This window comes from Alligator mississippiensis, chromosome 15 (genome assembly GCF_030867095.1).
Source record: "Alligator mississippiensis isolate rAllMis1 chromosome 15, rAllMis1, whole genome shotgun sequence".
Classification (NCBI taxonomy): Eukaryota; Metazoa; Chordata; order Crocodylia; family Alligatoridae; genus Alligator; species Alligator mississippiensis.
Window position 1 is genome coordinate 4,546,383 of NC_081838.1, and position 19,755 is coordinate 4,566,137.

The window sequence follows — 19,755 nt, forward strand, 5'->3', positions numbered from 1 at the left end:
TAGAGGGGGCAGAGCAACCCCTCCACTGGGGGCAGGGAGGTAGGAGTGGAGCCGAGGGAGACTGCTTTGCTCATTTATTGGAATGCAGCAGGACAAGGCAGTCGTGCAACTGGAGACATCCCCCCTCCCCCCCACAGCAGAGGCTGTGGGTCCCCCCTCCTGTCCCCCTTTGGGCCCCCCGGGGGGAGGGGGCACCTGGAGGGGACAGCAAGGCCCCAGTATGAGTCTCTGTGCCCCCAAGGGCAGAGGGGGCACACGATGGGGGCAGGCAGGCAGGCAGGCCTGTCATCACCGAATGGCAATCAAACCAACGTCCATCAGCTTCTGGATCTTCTGGGCAATGACCGGGTTCTTCAAGTGTCTGGGGGGAAGGAAGAACAGTCAAGATATGGCTGGCTCTGGGGGGGAGCTCAGGGCTGGGAGTAACAGGCTGTGGCTACTCCTAGGGGATGCCGGCAGCTGGGTGTAACAGCCGCAGCCAACTCTGGGGTGGGCTGTGTTGTGGGCCAAGTACAACCAATGCAGCCACTTCTGGGGTGAGGGTTGCTGAGTATAACAGAAATGCATTTGGGGTAGGGCCAGAGCCAGCTCAGTATACCAGTGATGCGGCCACCTCTCAGGCTGGGGGTACAGGGCCCCTTGAAATGTGCAGGGATGCAGTCAGCTCTGAGGCAGAGCATAAAGGGGTGAGTGTAACACAGCTGCAGCCAGTTCTGGAGTGGGCCATGCAGGGCTGGGGATACAGGGCCCCTGTACCCAGCGCTAGGATGTGGCTGGCTCTGTTATGCTTGGCCCCAATGCCACCTTTCCAGTGGTGCTGCTGTTTCTGGGCTTTTTGTGTTTGCTATCAGCTGAGTAGAAGAGATGCAGCAGGCTCTAGGGTTGACTGTGTCATGGGCTGAGTATACCACACAGGGCTGGCAATATGAGGCCCCTTGCTAGGTGCTGTAATGCAGCTGGCTGAGGGGTGGGCGTGGGGAGATCAGGGCTAAATGTAGCCGAGGTGCTGTCGTCTCTGGGTTCCTCTGTTTGCTGGCAGCAGAGTGGAGCAGATGCAGCTGGCTCTGGGGTGGGATGTCACAGACTAGGGATATAGGACCCCTCGCCCTCATGCAGCCAACTCTGGGATGGGGTACTGCAGGCTGAGTGTAACACTGGCAGCCAGCTCTGGGGGCATCGGGGCTGGGGATACAAGGCCATGGATGCGGCTGGCTCTAGGGTAGGCTGTGCATATACAGCTGCCTTCAGATGCACCAGCGCCACCTGGTGCCGAAGACAGGCACCACCCCCTCCTGGAGATGGAGACACCCCCATGCCTGTGCTGAGGAAGCAGCAGTGACCCCCCCACCCCTCCCTCACTCACTCGCTGAGGGCCTGGGGGTCCTTCTGCATCTGCTCCAGGATGAGGCGCATGGCCGGGTCGCTCATGATCTGCTGCACCTCAGGGTCGGCCATGGCGCGGCGCTTCACGTCCTCGGGTGTATCATTGCGGTTGTACTGGGCCAGCAGGCAGCGCTGGTAGCCGTCCGCTGCCTCCTGCAACGGGAAGGGGAGGGCACAGGCCAGTGAGGGCAAGACGCCCTGGACCTATGGGGAGCTCCATTCCCCTCCCAAAACTGGGATAGGACCCAGGTGTCCAGACTCCTAACCCCGCTGCTCGAACTGCCCCTCTTCCCTCCGAACTGGGAAAGCAATGAAATGAGGGGGCACCAGGCACTGTACAGACCCCCCCCTGGCCAAGATCGGGGTGCTGTCCAGACCCCCCCCCAGCCAAGATCAAGGGATGCTGGGTGCTGTCCAGACCTCCCCTGCCAGGACTGGATGCCCTGTGGGTCCCTGGCTAGAGCCCCAGCCCCCTCATGGCCCCCCCAGCCCCGACCTTGCAGTTGGAGTCCAGGTCCAGCGCCTTCTGGTAGACGTCCATGGCTTTGGTGTAGTCCTTCATGGCTTCCAAGGCTGCTGCTTTCCGGGTGTAGCCCTTGACTAAATCAAGTTGGGGGGGAAGGGGGACCACAGCCCCCGAGTCAGCCTCATAGGGCCAGACGGACAGCTCCTCCCCACCCCCATGTAGCCCCTCAGGGGTGGGGGACACACAGACAAGCCCCCAGACAGATGCCCCACTGGCTACTTACTGAAGGTCGGTTCTAGCCGGATACATTCTTCACAGTCCTGGAGAGGGAAAAGGCAGAGTGGTAAGAAGCTCCTCAGAGTACACGGGCACTGAAGGGTTAAAGGCTCCGATTCTGGACGAAAGGACCCCCAACACCCCAGCCCCACCCCAGAACTGGTCACATCCCAGTGTCGGGTTGAGGCCCTGGGAAGGACAGGCTGCAACTGGCTGTGGGGAGCACCAGGGGCTCCAGCTGGCTCTGTACCCCAAGACTTCCCTCAATACTCCACCCCAGAGCCAGCCGCATCCCAGCACCAGACAAGGCGCCCTGTATCCCCATAGGGTGGAAATCTTTTCCGGGCTGGTGGGGCTGAGGGACCAGGCTAGGATAAACCACTGGACCCAACACCACAGCCCCCACTACCCACCTCCTGCTGGGAGAGAGCCCAGGCTCCTGGCTGCTCTGACCTCCCAGACTCCAAATCTGGAGAGGACCCAGGTGTCTGGGCCCCTGCTCTATCCCACCACGCTCCATTCTGAGCTGGGGGAGAACCTCGGTGACCGGGCTCCCAGCCACACCACCTCCCTAAGCGGGAGGGAACCCAGGCATCCGGGCACACACCTTGAGGGCGAGCTGGAACTCAAGCAGCTTGGTGTAGCAGGCTGCCCGGTTGCTGTAGAGTTTGGCATCGTGGGGGTTGCGCTTGATGGCTTCTGTGTAGTGCTTCATGGCCTGGGGGTAATCGCCTGGGGGGGCAGAGAGCACGTCATGGGGGCCCCCGCAAGACTACAGCCACACATGGCCCTGGGCTCCTGGCTTGGCCAGGGGGCAGGGCGGGAGGCGAGGACACCTGGGTCCCCCATGGCTGGTGCAAGCACCAAGGAAGCATCCTTTTCCCTCACCTCAAAATGGCAGCTGCCTCTATACCCCCTCCCCCACACCATGGCATGGCTCCACCCCCATAGGACCCAGCCCTCTCAATGGCAACTTACCCCCGCCCCTGTGATAACACTTCATAACGTAGCCCCACCCCCATGACAGCCCCCCAACCCAGCTCCCCCCACCAAATCCCATAATTTAGCTCCAGCCATGACATCCCCCCCCGCAAAATAAACTACAACTGTCCCCAAATGGCATGGCCCTGCCCCCACACCATAGCCCCATCCCCAGGCCCCACCAATCCCACCCCCCCATACCCTCCTTGGCTTGCCCCCACTACAGCCCCACTCAAATACCCCCCCCCACTGGCACACCCCCAGGACCCAGCTCCACCCCCTTACACCACCTGAGCACACCCCCACCTCCGTTCCCAGTGACATAACCCTGCCACCCAACCAGGGCTCCATCCCTAAGCCCCACCCTGCAAGGACGTGGCCCCATCCCCCAGGATGTAGCCCCACCCCTCACCTTTCTGGAAGCACTCATTGCCCTTGTTCTTCTCCTCCAGGGCCAGGTCGGGGTCGATGTAGGCCAGGCGCTCCTGCTCCTTCAGGATCTTCTCGGCCTGTGGGGGGACAGGGAGCAACGCGGGGAAGGGGGCAGATGGAGTGGGGGAACCCAGGTGTCCGGGCTCCCAATCAGTCTCCACTGCCTGCCCAGAGCTGAAGAGAACCCAGGTGACCTGGCTCCCAGCCCCCCCTGCTCTAACCCCCTGGCCCCCACTCGGCTGGGAAAGAACCCAGATGTCCAAGCTCCCCCCCACTTTTGTAACCCACCTGAACCCACTCTCCTCCCAGCCCTGAAACCCAGATGTCCGGGCTCCCAGGTCCCTTGCTCTGTGCCCCTAGCCCCCGCTTTCCTCCCAGAGGTGGGAGAACCCCAGCATCCCAACTCCCATCCCTGCTTTAACTTGCCAGCCCCGCTCCCTTCCCCAGGCTGGGGGAGAATCCAGGCATCTGGGCTCCCAGCACTCCCTGCTCTAACCCCCAGCCCCTCCCGTATATAAAAACCCAGCCATCCCGGGTGTTTCTCCCTGCTCTAAGCCCTCCTTCAACCCCCCCACTCCCCTACCTGAGCTGGGAGAGAACTCAGACATCCCCGTTTGAGGGAGGCAACCCCAAAAAGGTCCCAGCTCCTGCTACCAGCTGCCCACAAGCTCTGAGGCTGGCTAGGACCACCCCACCCCGGGATGGCCACAGAGGCAGCCCCCCCACCCCATACCTGCTGGCATTTCTTGAGCACATCAGGGGTGCGATGCTCCGTCAGGGACTTGTTGTAGAACTGGATGGCTTCCTTGTACCGCTCTTCCTTGAAGTAGGAATTCCCAATGCGGGCATAGGCCCTGGCAAGGGGGCAGACAGCAGCCAGTGTGAGCTGGGGGAAACAGACGGGATCGGGGGCGGGCAGGTTCCCCCCCCAGACCTACGGGACCACCTGGGGCAGAGGGGCTCAAGCTGACTGGCATGGGCAGCAACATGGGGATCCCTAGACATCACAGCTCACAATCCCCCCAGCTCCTGCTAATCTCGTCATTCTGCAGGCATTACTGACCCTCTCTCCTTGCTAAGGGTCTACACCAGGGGTGCTTGAGCCTTGGCCCGTAGCACCATCATCTGGGCCCCAGGGCCCCTCATGGGTCTGGAAGTTTGGGGATAGGGAAGAAGGCCGCAGCAGGCCCGAACCCAGTGTACAAAGCCAGGAAGAGGTGGTGTTGGGTTCCTAGGACCCAATTCCAGTATGCAGAAGGGTGGGTGGGGGCAGTCCCGGGCCTCCAGGGCCCAATCCTGGCACATGGGGGTGGGAGGGAGGGAACTGGCAGTGCTAGGCCCCTGGGACCCTATCCTGCTGCATGACGAGTGATGCCAGACCCATGGGACTCAATCCTGGCACACAGAGTGGCCAAGAGGGACCATGCTGGCCCTCAGGATCCAATCCCAGTGCATGGAGGGTGCAAGAGGGTGGCACCAGGTCCCCTGGATCCAATCCCAGTGCATAGGGGGCAGGCAAGGGTAGTACTGGGCCCACAGGGCCCAATTTCTGCATGTCGGGGGTGCAAAGGGGTAGTACCAGGCCCCCAGGTACTGGCATGTGGGGACTCCCAGAACCCAATTCTGGCACACAGGGAGCAGTAGGGGGTGGCACCTGGGACCCAATCCCACCACCAGGCGTGGGGGAAGAGGCAGCACCAGGTTTCCAGAACCCAATCCTGGCATGCAGAGGGCAGTGGCATGAGGCCTCTAGGACCCAATCCCAGTGTGCAGGGGGGGGGAGTACTGGACCCGCCAGGAGGGAATGGTGCCAAGCACATGGGACTGGGGGGGGGGGGGGGAGAGAGGAGAGCATCCAGGTGCCTGGGGCCAAGCTAGGACCACTCTCTGCCTAGGCAGGCCAGTTTGAAACCAGTGACTGGCAGGTTAGTGCCATGGCCGATTAGAGAGGAAACCCAGGTATCCAGGGCCAAGCTAGGATCAGATTCCAGTTTGAAATCCATGGACTGCGAGCAGGTAGGTGGCACCATTGAGCGGGTAGAGAACACAGGCATCTGGGCTCCCAGCTAGGACAGAGGTGGAGTACCAATATCTACCCATGCTGGTGACCCAGCTGGCACAAGACAGTGTGTCCAAGGCCCTGCTCCAACCCTGGCTGGGGGCACAAGGGGCAGGAGCACCTCCTGGCTGCAGAGAAGGGCTGTGCTGGTATTCAGATACTGTCCCCTCCCCCAGAGAGAGAGGGGCAGCCCATGAGCAGGGGCACCATGGGCTGGCCAGAGCCCACCCCTGCCTGGGGCAAACCCCGCAGCACTCACTTGGCGATCTGGCGATAGTCTTCCCGGTTCTCCCTGCCCACCTCGATGGCCTGTTTGCATAGCTCCCGGCACTTGTTGTAGTCACTCTTCTCAAAGTACACGGCTGTGGCAAGGGGAAGAAATGGGTCAGATCCCTGCACCCAGTCTGCATAAAGACCCCTCCCCTGCCAACCCCACCTTGAAACTCCAGGCATGGACACACGTGGGGAGAAGAGGTGTGTTGTTACCCAGAACACATGGTATTTCCCCCAAAATCGGGGTGCATCAATTAAATAGGGAAGCTGAGTCTGTGTCCCCTTGCTTTGACCCCAGCTGCACCAAGCACTGGCTCATTGCTCTTTACTCCACAGGGGCTCATAAAAACCATAGAAAAGCTGGGCTGGAAGAGACTTCTGGAGGTCCCTTCCAACCCAGCATCTGTATGATTTTGATTTCTAAGTCAAGTCCACCTAAAGCAGGATCACCTTGAAAGGGACCTCCAGCAGTCACAGAATCACAATGACCTCTGGAGGTCCCTTCCACATGACCCCACCTTAATTGGACTAGATGTGACCTAGAAATGATAGAGAAGTGGGGCTGGAAGGGACCTCCATAAGTCACACCTAATTCAACCCCCTGCCTGAGGTAGGAGCAGCCCTGTCCAAACCATCTCAGCCAAATCCAGCATCCAACTTCTCCATCAAATGACCACCAGCCCTGACAGAGCACCAGACATCACACCCTAACCTGCCCCCAGGGAAAGCTGGGGGAACCACGGTGGCCAGTGTCCTGCTGCTGTAACAACCGTTCATGAACACTAGACATCCCAGGCAGAGACCATGTCCCCACTAAAGAAAAAAGCAAAACCCCCTTAGTCCAGACCAATCTGATGGGGGGGATTCCCTCCTGACCCCAATGTAGAATTGGCCTGATCCTGAGCAGGGTGATGAACAAGGAGCTGTGAAGTGGAATAGATGCCCAGGGGAGCTGTGCACCATCCATCACTGGAAGGATCAAGAGGCTGGACAGCCACTGGTCAGGGATGATCCACGTGTCATGATGCCTGTGCTCTACTATGAGGATGTCCCAGACTTCTGGGCTGGTTGCCCCCTTCCTCTTTTCTGCTCCATGGTTCAGGGGGTTTTAAGCCTCCCCCAGAGGTGCTGGGTGTTGGCTGCAGCCAGGTTGGGGATGGGGACTAGGCTGTGCCAATGCTCCTGCTGGGACCAAAGCCAGAGGTTCCTGGATAGAGAGTCTTGCCCCTCTGCTCAGGGTCAGACCAATGCCCTTATTAGGGGTCAGGAAGGAATTTTCCCAGCTGCTGAGATTGGTATAGACTGGGGTGGGGGTGGGGTGTCTTCCTTTGACGTGAGGAATCGCTGCAGCGTGTACTGACAATGTTTCATAGAAGCAAGACATTGGGTGTTGCAGTTCTCCTGCCTTCCCTGGGGCAGGCTGGGATGTGACGTCTGGTGCTGTGTCCTGACAGTAGTCTGCTGGAATTGTCTGGGCTGGTTTGGACAGGGCTGATCCTGCCTTGGCAGGGGTTGGACTAGATGTAGCCTTTGGAGCTCCCTTCCAGCTCCACTGGCACAAGTATTCCCCTCAACTACCTGAATAGAAATGCCACAGCCACTGCAAGAAGGAATCAAAGCCTGGTGGGGGCTTCTATCTTGGGATAGAAAGTCAGCTTCTTCCCTTACTACACCCACCCCAATTCAGGGGAAAAATATGGCATGTTGTATGTATAGAGCTCTGGGGTCATCTCTGTGTTCGCAGAAATGTGCTGCCTACTATCCCCAGCTGAAAGGCGCCAACAATGGCTGGGCAAGACGAAGCCAAGGCCCTGAAAGGACCAGTCCAGCTCACATAACCCCCACCCTGATTCTCCCAGGGGTGTATGCTGCTCCCTACTGCTCGTCCTGCCCCTTCCCAGACCCAGCCACGCAGGTGCCTCACCCGCCTGGTTGGTGATATAGGTCATGTTGGTGGGGTCCAGGTCTTTGGCCTTGTCATAGTGTGCCAATGCTGTCTCAAAGTCCTTCTTCTTGTAGGCCTCGTTCCCCAGTTCCTTCTCCTTCAGGGCCTGTCAAGCAGGAGAACAAGTTGGGATCCCCCCCAGAGCAGAAGAAGCCCCCCCCTTACTGGCACCAGGGTTCCCACCCCCACAGGTGCTGTATTGCTGGCATATCCATACACCCCTCCCACAGCTTCCAGGAAGTCAGGGCTCAGCATCCTCAATCCACTAGGCATCGACAGCCATTTCCAGCCCAGCAATCACGGCAAGCATTGAGGCTGTGTGGGTGAATGCCAGCAGCTTGGATGTGCCTATATGCCCCTAGGCCTCACACCCTTCCGCCCACCCCCACCAGAGCTCTGGGGAGGCAGTACAGAAGCTACTGTATCTGGGCCCTGGGCTGTGACGCAGCCATCTCTGGGGCTGCTCACCTGCTTCTTGTTCTCAGGCAGATCCTCCTCCATGGGCTCGGGCTTGGGCTCCTTCTTGGGTGGGGGAGGCGGAGGCGGGGACATGGCCTCATCCTCCTCATCCCCGGCACTCAGGTCCACCCCCAGCAGCACGCTCAGTGTGGTCATCACTCGTGGGTCCTGCAGCTTCCTGTGCAGGAGGACACAGGCTCATTAACATGGATGTGCTAGCCCCAGACACCTGCATCACCCATGGCCACCAAGAAAAGACAGCAGGGACCACAACAGCCGGGGGCAGGGATTAGTGTTCCTGAACAGGGGAGATGGAAAGGGGGTCTCTTGGCTTTGGGGGGCTGCAAGTGGACACATGCCTTCACACCCACCCATGGCCCCTGGTGCTTCTCCATACAGATATTAGCAGCATCCGTGCAGGGGGAGCACATGAATAACAATACACAGCTGTGCTGGTCTTAGGGGGATGCACAGGCCACAAGTGGACACGTGAGCTCACACTCGCCAAAATCATTCCCCACCTGCTGTACAAGCACATATCCGGAGCACCAGTGAGCATATGCACATGTGCCTAGAGCAGCCATCTGTGCCCTAGTGAGCACATGTGCAAATGTGTGCTGGGAGTGCTCTAAACCTATCGCTTAAGCTACACTGTGGATGCACACGTCCATGCACTAGCGAACATGTGCGCACACACAACAGCAGTGTTGTTGGCTGGCTGCACAAGCCTGGCCAGGACACACACATCCGTGCACTAGCGAACATGCGTGTATGCATACCCCACTAGCACTCCCCTAGCCTGCTCTCCAAGCCATGTGGGCACACATGCGCACACTAGCGAACACATGCATACATATGCATGTGCATGCTAGTGAACACATGTGCATACATGCACTGAGTGTTCGCAGCCTGCTGAATAAATCAGGCTGTGGATACACCTATTCTGCACATTAGTGAACAAGTGTGCACACATGGGGATGTTCCAAACCTATTGCATGAGCTAACATCCATGCACTAGTGCAGCATTTCTCAACCTGTGGGTCACAGCCCAAAAGCAGGTTGCAAGAATATATGAAAGGGTCATAGACAAGCTTTAAATGTGGATTCTCCTTTAAAGAAGAAAAACCATGGGCTGGCACAGGCAGGAGCCACCTCTGTGGCCGAACACATGGGATTCAGCAAGGAGGGTGGAGCGGAGCAGCAAGACGCATTGTTGCCACCACCACTGCTGCGATCCCAGTGCCAGCTCCACGGCCAGCAGCCCAAGGAGCAATGGACTGAGGGGGATGCACTGCCCTCACCTCCTCCTGCTGCCAGCTGCTCAACTGCTGGACTCTATCCCTCCACCATGGCCTGGCCACCACCATGTGGTGGCTCCCCTCAGGCTACAGGCTCTATCTGAGAGGAAGCGGGATGGCGGGCAGCATGGGTGGCCTGAGGGAGAGTGGTGGCTGGGCAGAGCCACAGCTCGGCATGCGAGTGGCTGGTGACAGGAGGAGGCGAGAGCAGTGTGGCCCCCTCTTCCCCATGCTGCCAGTGCAGGAGCTCCAGTGGTGGTGGCAGCAATGATTCTTGCCACCCCACTCTGTCCTCCCATGCCAGGTCCTGCCCACTGGGCTGCAGAGGTGGCTCCTACCTGTGCCAATCTGGCCAGGCTCCAAATCTGGGGGGGCATGTGCACCCCAGTGCCCCACACAATGGAGGGCTGGGGGTTGGGACTGAAAGGCACAGGCAGGGCAAGGGGGCTATTTTCTGTTTAAACCATTTATGGGGTTGCGACTGGCCACCAATGTTTACAGATGGGTTCTGGTACAGAAAAGGGCGAGAACCACTGGACTAGTGAACGTCTGCGCACGTATACCAGGAGTGTTCCCTGCCTACTGCACAAGCCAGGCACACATCCAGGACGCTAGCGAACATGTGTGCATACAAACCCCAGGAGCACTTCTAGCCTGATATCCAAGCTGGAACACAGCTGCACGCATGCACATACTAGTGAGCACACGTGTGCACATGCACAGTGGGTGTTCCCAGCTTACTTCACAAGCCAGAGACACACATCCATGCACTAATTAACATGCGTGCACATGCATTCCAGGAGCATTCCTAGCTCGGCCTCCAAGCTGACACGTGGACACACAACTGCACATTAACGAATGTATTTGTATATACGCCCCACGAGTATTCCTAGACTGCCCTCCAAACCAAGATGTGAATGTACATGTCTGTGCATTAGTGAACATGTGTACACACATGCAAGTGCTCTCAGCCTGCTACACAAGCCAAGCTATGGATACATACATGCATCCACTAGTCAACATGTGTGCACACATGCACTGGGAGTGTTTCCAACCTGCTGCACATGCCAGGTACACATCCAGGGCGCTAGCAAATGTGTGTGCGCACACACTCCTCGCCTGCTCTCCAAGCTGACACACGGAGGAACATGTCTACATGCTAGGGAACACATGTATGCAAACACTTCAGGTATGTTCCCAGACTGCTACAGACACCAGACTGTGGATGCACTTATCTATGCATTAGCAAACACACACGGGAGTGTTCTAAGCCTGTTGCACAATCTATACTGGGGGTGGACACATCTGTGAGCTAGTGAGCACACCTGTGTGCACATGCCAGGATCATTCTTAGCCTGCTATCCAAGCTGGAACCTGGATGCATACATGCATGCACTAGTGAACATGTGTATGCACATGCATGGAGAGTGTTCCCAGCCTACTTCACAAGCTAGGCTACAGAGGCACACATCCACACACTAGTGAACACATGTACATACACACCCTAAGAATGTTCCTATCTTGCCCTCCAAGATGACACATGGACACACACATCCAGACACTAGCGAACACGTGTGTACACATCTCAGGAGCCTGTCCTCCAACCCAAGATGTGGATGTACATGTCCATGCATGAGTGAATGCATGTATACAAACATCATGAGCATTCCTAGCCTGCCGCACAAGCCAGTCATACATCTGTGCACTAGTGAACACGCGTGCATGCCCATCAGGCCAGTTTTTGGGCATAGCTGAGTCCAGGCTGATCTGACAGAGTCCCTGCCCCTGGTGCCCAGTCACCCAGATGCTCCCGCACACCTCCAGCCATGCCAGGTGGGGCCCGACTTACGTGCCCAGGTCGGAGGGCTTGTTCCGGAGCTGCTCAATTAGCTCCTTGTAGCTGGGGTCACTGAGCAGGGCCCGAGTGCGGGGATCGCTCTCCAGCTTCTGGTACAGGTTGGGCACACTGAAGGGGTTCATCAGCTTCCTCTCTGCAGGGGGAGATGGGTGGGGAGGTCACACCAGGGCTCAAGTGCCTGTGCGCTCCCCACAGAACTCCAAGGGTGGGTGCAGACACCTCAACCGCAGCAGGGGGGTACACCCCCATGGATGCCAGAGGGTCCAGCCCCATCACTCCGATTCCCTTTCAGATCCAATCCATTGTTCTGCTCTTTGCTCTGTTGCTGTGCCCCCTCCCCACTGCTTTGCTCTTCTCTCTGTTCCATTTGCTGCTGTATTCCCTGCTGGATCCATTGCTCTGCATTCTGCCTGATTTGTTGCTCTGTTCTCTCCTCCCTGCTCTATGTACCCCTCTGCTCTCTGCCCTATCTGCCAGTGGACTCCCTGCCTGAGCCATCACTCTGCTTTCTCCTCTGTGCCCCCGAGGCAGATCTGCCCTGCAACACCCCCATCACATGTTGGCCACCCCCTGCCTGGCCCTGCCCCCCACCTGCCAGCCTGGCCTCCATGTTCTGGAGCCCCTCCTTCAGCTGCGAGTTGCCTGGCTCATGCTTCAGTCCCTCCTCATACGTCCGCTTGGCCTCCTCAAATCGGTTCAGGAACTCCAAGGCTGCTGCCTTCCGTGAGTAGCCCTGCCAGGGGAGAGGGAAGGGGGTGTCATGGAGCCGCACCTGGAGCCTCTGGCTCCCACCATGGGAACCCAGCTCTGCAACCATCCATGGGGAACCCAGGCATCCAGTGGGCAGGGCTGCCAGAGAGAGCCCCTGGCCACAGAGATTTAGCTCTGGCTACAGAGATGTGAGCTTGAGGCTGCTTGTGAGAGCAGCTCCCTGGTAACTCCTAGTTCAAGTCCTGGCTCCACCCCAGATACCCAGAGCAACCGTGGGGCCAAATCCATCCCAAGGTACAGTAATTATTTGTATATCAAATGCACCCCTCCTCCCCAAATTAAATGAGCCCCTAAACTGGGGGTGAGTCTCTAAAGAAGGAAGCTGACTTCTCTGCCATGTAGTACAGAAAGCATTAATGTTTTGCAAACAACACACTCCTTTCACCCATAAAACCAGCCCCTCTTGAGATGTGTATATTAAGCAGAGAAGCTAATTTTCTGCCCAGGGTAGAAGCCCCTCAGGTTTGACTCCCACTTACAGCAGCTGTAACATTTCTATTCAGGCACCTGATGGAGTCTATTGACTTCACAGCTCATTGCTCTTCACTCCACAGGAGGTAGCGATAGCTTCTTAATAGTCTCAGTGTACTACTAATCAAGCTAAGCTTTTCTCTCGGCAGTCTTACTGTCTGCTCCTACTCTCCCCCCTCCTATTTCACAGCCCTGGAGGCTCTGCAACTCTTTTCCAAACACTAGATCTACCCATGGAGACCAGTCTCCCAACAGCAGCTAAGGTTTCAGCTTTTGTTCAGGAAAAAAGGGAGGGGCAAGCCAGTCAAAGATTGTCCCTGCCCTAGATAGCCGGAACTTTGGAGAAAAAAAAAGAATCTTTCTTCATTCTGCTTTTCCAAAAACATGTGCATGTTGTACTGCAGGGCACATTATATGCAAAGAATTACAGTAATTAGGTGCTGCTGTTGTTACAACAGGACATCAGAGGTGCTTATACACATGCTCCAAGAGCCACTCTAATTAAAGTGCCTGAGGTGTCATGTGTATCAGCATCCCCACGCTGAAAAATTGCCATGGGGACACTTTAACTAAAAGGTCATCAAACAAGCTGGATGCTTCAGTCTGTAATTACAGCGCATCAGAGAAGCTTCTCTGCACATGTATAGGAGCCCCAGATGCCTAAGACCTCAACCTTCCAGCTATGATTGTAAGAGCCTTTCTTGCTCTATTCAGCACTGGTGAGGCTTCTCATGGAGAAGTGAGTTTAGGCTAGGGCCCCAGAAAGATGAGGACAGATTAGAAAGAGCCCAGCAGAGAGTGACAAACCTCATCAGGGGTCTGGGATACAGGCCTGGGAACAGGCTGGAAAGACTGGGATGATGGGAGTCTGGAGAAGAAAAAACTGAAGGAGGCTTATCCCTGCAGCAGGAAGAATGAGAGAGATGACTCCCAGTGGCCACATGGGACAGGACAAGGACAGAGATGGCAGCAGGGGAAACTGAGACTGGGAATGTGGGAGGATTTTCTGGCTCTGAGTGGGGGAAGAAGGAAAGTCTCTGTCCTCAGACACAGCTGGGCTGATTTAGCCAGGGCTGGTCTTGTCTAGAGCACCGGTATGGACTAGATGCAACACCCCTGATCCCCGCCACAGCCAGCCTGCCTTCCCCAGCCCACAGACTCATGGCCACCCCACCCCCACTACAGACTCCCAGCATGCTTCCCACCCCCTCCAGATTTCCAACCCCCATTGGAGAATCTCAGCTCTTAGCTTTCTCTTTCTTGACCACAGAAAAAACAAGAGAGAGACTCTTTTCTTGCAAAGGCCTCCCATCACGACAGCTCAGGACATTTTGAACACTATGCATTCCTGTTGGACAACCCTGGGTTTCTCCTGCGAGCTGCCTAATGATGCTAATGAGGCATCCCACTACATGCTTGAAAGGGCTTTGAGGAACTCCAGCACCTGGCTGTTTTACCCTATTGGACCCTTCCTGGTGCTGGTAATGGAACCCAGGTGTCTTCACAGCCCACCCATGCCTACATCTAACCAGTGGTAGGAGGAAAAAAGCAGTTAGGAATCAGTCCTATGATGTGTATGAGTTGTGCCCCAGCTGGAAGTCACCCCAGTTACCATGGGACTCTCCACCCAGGCACGGATGACTGGGGCCACTGGGGAATGACCCAGCCTCCGATACAGCTAGATCTGTCCCCCCGCTTCACCTTGCCCCACTCTGGCTTGAGCTCCACTGTCTTGCAGGCATCCTCCAGCGCTCTCTGATACTCCCCCTTCTTGGCGTAGGCTGCCGACCGGTTGCTGTAGAGCACATGGTTCTTGGCATCTAGCTTGATGGCCTCTGAATAGTGTTTGATGGCCTCAGCGATGTTCCCCGCGCTCAGCGCTTTGTTGCCTTTCTCCTTCAACTCGTTCACCTGAGAGGGAGGGAGAAGGGGATGAATTAGCCCAGCCGGGAAGTCTCCCAGGGGCCACTGGGCTCCAGACAGCCCTGTCCCTACCCTTGGGGTCTCGGTCAGCACATGGAGAGTATCACTGCAGCCAGCTTTGTACCAACTGCCTCAGCTTTCCCACCAAGATGTGAGCTGGCACCTCGAAGGCACAGCTGGTGTGGATGCTGGGGGAAGATACGAACTTCCCAAAGCTGATTCCTGCCTCCCCCTTTTGCCCTTCCCACAGGGTCTTGCCCTGACCCTAAGAGGAGGCAAGACCCTGTAGCCAGCGGCTGTGGTCCCAGCAGCACACGCACAGAGCAATTACAACCTCCAGCCTGGCTGCAGCCAACACCCAGTGCCTCTGGGGAAGGCTTAACCCCGCCCCCCCCCAAGTGGCAGAGGCAGGGCGGTGGCAGCCAGCACTGCCCCGCCTGAAGCCTGGGAAATCTCCACAGTAGAAGAGGCAGCGCTATGCCCCCATCAGCCCCAACCGACGACTGTAAGAGCCTTGAACCCTCCAGTGATGGAGAGTCCCTAGCTCTCCTGCCCTCTCTCCCACTGCGGTCCTGCTCCAGCAGTTAAGTTTTCCCTGAGATCCAACCTAAACCGACTTTACCCTCCAAACTAAGCCTCCCCAGCCTGGTCTATGTTGTGACAAGACTTCCAGCAGGGATCACCCGGTGCCTCTGGAGGCTGCAGCTGGGCAGAAGTCCAGGGAGAGCAGCTCCACAAGTGCTTCCCCGTTGCTAGAAAGAGGCAGCTCGAGCCAAGGAGATCAGGTAGGGAGGAACTGTGCCACGGGGGACAGCTGGGAAGCCATGCATCAGTGCCCACAGCTGCCAGGAAGAAGCATTTCTGACCCCCCCCCCCCCCAAAATGAGTCACTTGATTGCAGGTGCCCGCCTCTGCCCTGGTCTCCAGCCCCTACCTCGCTGCATCCCAGCCCCATCCGGCACCTGAAGCCAAGCTGCCAGCTGCCTTGTGGGGGCTGAGCTCCAAACCGGAGGCCACCCAGAGGGAAATAATTACCACTTCAAGGCCCCCAAGCAGCTGCCTGCGGAAGTGGAAGGAGCAGTAATCCCACACCATCAATACCCCCTCCGCCCCTGCCCAGCAGCCCCCGTCACAAGGGGACAGAGCTGTGCCAGGCTCAACCTCCCAGCCTGGATCTGCCCCAAAGATGCAGGGCTCGGGGCTGCACGTGTGGAAGCCCAGGCCCAGGGCCGGGGACCGGAGTGCAGGTGCGGAGGTGGGAGAACCGGGCACCTGTGAGGAGCAGGGAGGTGCCGACACAAACAGGTCTCAGCTCCTCCAGTCAGGCAGGGGCGGGCGGTGGCCCCAGCCCTGAGCAGCACCCACGGGGCCGGGCCCAAGGGAGGAGGGGGAAAACACGACAGGGAACTCGTTCCACCTGCCCCTGCCAGGGCCTCTTCAGGCTGCAAGGAAGCAGGCAACACAGCTGCCCCCATGCAACCCCCCCAGGCTGCCAGCTGCCCCAGCCCCCCCTGCACAGCTGCCCCCACATCCCCCAGCCCCCCCGCACAGCTGCCCCCACATCCCCCCCACACAGCTGCTCCCACATACCCCAGGCCCAGATTTACCCCAACCCCTTCAGTCCCCACCTTTGCCCCCATCGCCCCCTTCTCACAGTGTGGGGGAGCAGTAGAACCCCCCCCCAATGCCCCCCGCGTCCTGCCCCCCCCCGCCCAGGGGCGCCCCCAGAAGCCCCCTCCCGTGCGGCAGGGCGGGCAGCCCCTTCCCCACAGCCCCCATAGCCCCGCCCAGTAGCGCGCCCAGCCCCTGGGGACCCCTCAAGCACCCCCGTCCCCCCAGATCCCTCTTCTCCACCTTCTCCATGGCTCAGGCCGGTCCGCGACCACCGCTGCCTTCTGGAACCTGCTAGAAAGCTTCCCGGCTCCGCCCCCGCCGCCCCATTGGCCGCCGCCCGCGGGGACCCCACCGCCCCCGAGCCACGATTGGTGGGAGACGCTGTCCGTCCCGGCCCCCGCACCGCCTCGCTGGAACGCGGGGCCCGCCCACCCCGTCCATTCCCTCTTCTCATTGATCCTCAGTACCTGTCAATCAAGCCCTCTGCCGTCCCTCGCTCCCCATGCCTGATGTCATTGGCTCCCGCCTGACAACTGAGCCCCGCCCTCTCTCTTCCGATTGGCTGCTGCTCGCCTCTCAGCGTCCATTGGTCCAACGGCCTTTCCATCCCTCAAAGGCCCCCCTCCCATCCTGGGATTTTGCGTCCTTTCATTGGCTGGCCGCAACGCCGTGACGCCACGCCGGAGTGCGGCGTTCTGATTGGGCCACTCCAGAGAGACGTCACCGCCCGTGGTCCTTTAAAAGGCGGCGCTGAGCCGCTGGCGGGAAGTGTGTCGTGTGGGCACACTGGTTGTTGTGTTGCGCTGTTAGGTGGTCTCTGCCCACGTGTGACCTGGGGAGTTCAACGCGGGGAGCCCCGGGGTCCTGGTGCACTTGGCAGAGCCTGGAGGGCCTGTTCCTGGCAGGCAGGGGATGAGGAGGGGAGGTCTTGTGTTTCAGTCCCCACTCGTGCCCCTGCCCTGCAAGGGGAGCTTGCACAATTACTCGTACCCCTCCTGCCAGGTGCGTGGGCTTTCGCCTCCCCCTGCTCCAGCCCACTGGGGAGAGGTCCCAGGCATCCTGCTGGGTTTCACACTCCCCTGCCTGGCTCGGCCACACTCCAAAATGAGGGCTGTTGCCCAGGGAACAAGCCCCCTCTGCTTGGTGCTGCCCAGGCCCCCTTACTGAGGATGCCCCCCAAGGTCTTGAGGTCCTGTCAGATCCTGTTGCCTCTACGCTTCCAACCTCACTGGGCCTGCCACCTTGGCCCCAGGCCTTGCTGGGCCCATTTCTAGGGCAATGCATAAGTTGTGTAAGATGCGTGTGTCCCTCTGGCACTGGTTCCTATGCTTCATATGCATGACGCGTGTGTGCGTCTCCAACACTCATGTTTTGCATGCCTCCAGTACATGTGATGTCCCGTGCGTACACATACCTCACCTCGGCTCTTGGGCATTCACAATGTCCGTGAACCTGGTGCCCTGTGTGGTCACCACCATGCATGACTGCCAGCTCGGGATCTCGGGGAGAGGCTTTGGGTGGAAGTGCTTGCCTGTGGGACAGCCAAATCTCCCAGCGGAGCTGCCGGGGGTGGGAAGCGGCAGGTAACCTGGGCTCCAGTGGGTGGGTTTTAGGCGAGGGGGTAGGAAGGAGCCAGGACACCTGGGTCTGTCCTGAGATGTGGCCTGGGCAGGAGAGGGCTAGTGGCTTAGGGACCACTGAGGAACCAGGACTCCTGGGTTCTGTCTGCAGTAATGGGCCTGGGGTGCAGTGCCCACAGTATGGCCGGGGGAGGGGCTGGAGCCAGGATGCTTGGGGTCTTTCTATCCCTGCTGTTATCCCTGCCTCAGTTTCCCTGTGGTAAAAAGCACTATCCCACACCCCAGCAGGCTTGTGCAACAGCTTTGCACAGCTCATGTGGCCACCTCTGTTCAGTGCAAAGTGTCTTGTTCTCCTCTGTAATGGGTGCGCGGTTTCTTAATGTGGTTTAAGGTGTGTGATGGAAAGTTTTATGCTAGATGAGATGTGTGTATGTGTGTGTGTGTATGTATATATATATATATATATATATATATATATATATATATATCTTGTGCTCTTCTTCCTGCCTGGAGGTTTCTTTTAAGCTGATGCATGTTCCTCTGGCCCAGGGTTTCACATAGCATGTGGGGCTCAGCAAAAGGCCCTGACTGTCAGCACACAGGGTGTAGGGCTAAACATAGCCCATGGTTGAAGCAGCCAGCAAGATCAGGCAGCCACGAGCTATTTATAGCCCCCACCTCCCCAAGCATTGGGTTTAAATAGCCAGAGCTCTGGTTATAGGGGGAGGGGGGATATGATCCCAGTCCAACTCCAGCCCCCTTTGCAAGGGCATTGCCTTTAGAAGCAGGCAGTCTCCCTGCTTGTGCACAAGGAGGGGGCTGAGGGGGGCAGGCCCTGGAGGCTCTGCTCAGCATGCCAGGAGCTGTAGTTGAAGCCCTGGCTGGCTGCAAAGAGGTTTTGGGCTGGGGCAGGAGGTGGAAGGGGTCAGAGGTCGAAGCATGGGGCTGGGTTTCTGCTCCAGAGGGGGTATCGCACCGCAGGCAGAGAACCCAGGTGTCCAGGCTCCCAGACCTCCCTTACTCCAACCCCTCAGCCCCCACTTCCCTCAGACCAGGGGGAGGCCCCAGGCGTCCGGGCTCCCAGCCCCTTGCTCTCAGTCCCCAGCTCCCAGAGCAGGGAGAGAAGCCAGGCATCTGGGCCCCGGCCGTCCCTCCTCTAACCAGCCCCCCAGGCTGCACTCCCCTCCCGAAGTGGGACGAGAAGGTGCCTGGCTCCCAGCCCCCGTCCTCCCGAAACAGAGCCTCTGCACGGAGATGGGGTTAGGGCGGGGACTACATTTCCCAGCATCCTTTGCATTAAGCTCTGGGCAGAGCTTGCTCCTAGCCCAGCTTTGCTCAAGCAGGACGGATTCCGCCTTCCCTCCCCCCCCCCAGCTAAATACCAGGTGCAATAAATAAGGGAGAAGAATTTCCCTCTTGCACTCAGGGACCAACCAGCGCCGGGAGGGGGGGCATCTCTTTGCGACCATGCCAGTGGCTCTGTTTGGCATTCAGGCCCTGAGAGTGGCAGGGCAGGTGCTGGGGGGCTGGGTCGGGCGCCCCGGGGTGCTGGGGGCTCTCTGGAGGGGGGCAGTTCACTTGGGCGATTGCTCTCTACCCCGGGGCGCGCTCCGGACCTGGGCGGGTGCCCCCCCACTGCACATGGCGGCCAAAGTGGACCTCACCACTTCCACCGACTGGAAGGAGGCAAAAAGTAAGTGCCTGGGGAGGTGGAGGGCAACCGGGCATAGCCCCCTGCTCCCCCCAGGCCTGTGCCCCCTCTGGCTGCTGTAGGTGTGCCCAGCTCCATGCCCTGCCCTTGTCCCTTTGCTAGGCACAGTGTGGGGGTCTCCAGGCCAGGCCTGCACCAGTTTAGGGCGTGCCAAAGTTTAGGGGTTTGTGCCAAGGGGGTGGCAGGACTCTCCGGGCAATGCTGCGGTTTGTGCCAAGGGGGTGGCGGGACTCCCAGAATCCTTTGCACTGAGAG

At 58.6% G+C, this 19,755-nt stretch overlaps 2 protein-coding genes across 4 annotated transcripts in view; one reads left to right on the forward strand and one right to left on the reverse strand.

Moving 5' to 3' along the window:
- Nucleotides 1-59: 59 nt before the first annotated feature.
- On the reverse strand, nucleotides 60-16,534 carry STIP1 (stress induced phosphoprotein 1). The gene is made up of 14 exons (XM_006268093.4): nucleotides 16,450-16,534; nucleotides 14,374-14,583; nucleotides 12,022-12,163; nucleotides 11,422-11,563; nucleotides 8,284-8,452; nucleotides 7,795-7,921; nucleotides 5,857-5,959; nucleotides 4,272-4,392; nucleotides 3,519-3,615; nucleotides 2,733-2,857; nucleotides 2,133-2,169; nucleotides 1,880-1,983; nucleotides 1,364-1,536; nucleotides 60-361 (listed from the first exon to the last, which is right to left on the reverse strand). Exons 1-14 carry the CDS (start codon nucleotides 16,456-16,458, stop codon nucleotides 289-291), a joined length of 1,632 nt encoding a protein of 543 aa, XP_006268155.2. The 5' UTR covers nucleotides 16,459-16,534; the 3' UTR covers nucleotides 60-288.
- Nucleotides 16,535-19,099: 2,565 nt separating this feature from the next.
- MACROD1 (mono-ADP ribosylhydrolase 1) overlaps nucleotides 19,100-19,755 on the forward strand; it is a 53,951-nt gene continuing 53,295 nt past the window's right edge. For 2 of the 3 annotated variants that reach the window (XM_059718526.1, XM_059718525.1), the window contains exon 1: nucleotides 19,102-19,482. In XM_059718526.1, the coding sequence (XP_059574509.1) occupies nucleotides 19,257-19,482 (226 nt within the window). In that variant the 5' untranslated portion in view covers nucleotides 19,102-19,256. Of the gene's footprint in view, nucleotides 19,483-19,755 lie in introns of all 3 variants that reach the window. The other variant, XM_059718527.1, reaches the window with a different exon arrangement.

Coding starts and splice junctions, on each gene's coding strand:
- STIP1 (XM_006268093.4), bottom strand. Junction 1,984..2,132: donor CCGGCTAGAACCGACCTTCA/GTAAGTAGCCAG, acceptor AACTTGATTTAG/TCAAGGGCTACACCCGGAAA. Junction 362..1,363: donor GACCCCCAGGCCCTCAGCGA/GTGAGTGAGGGA, acceptor CCTTCCCCCCAG/ACACTTGAAGAACCCGGTCA.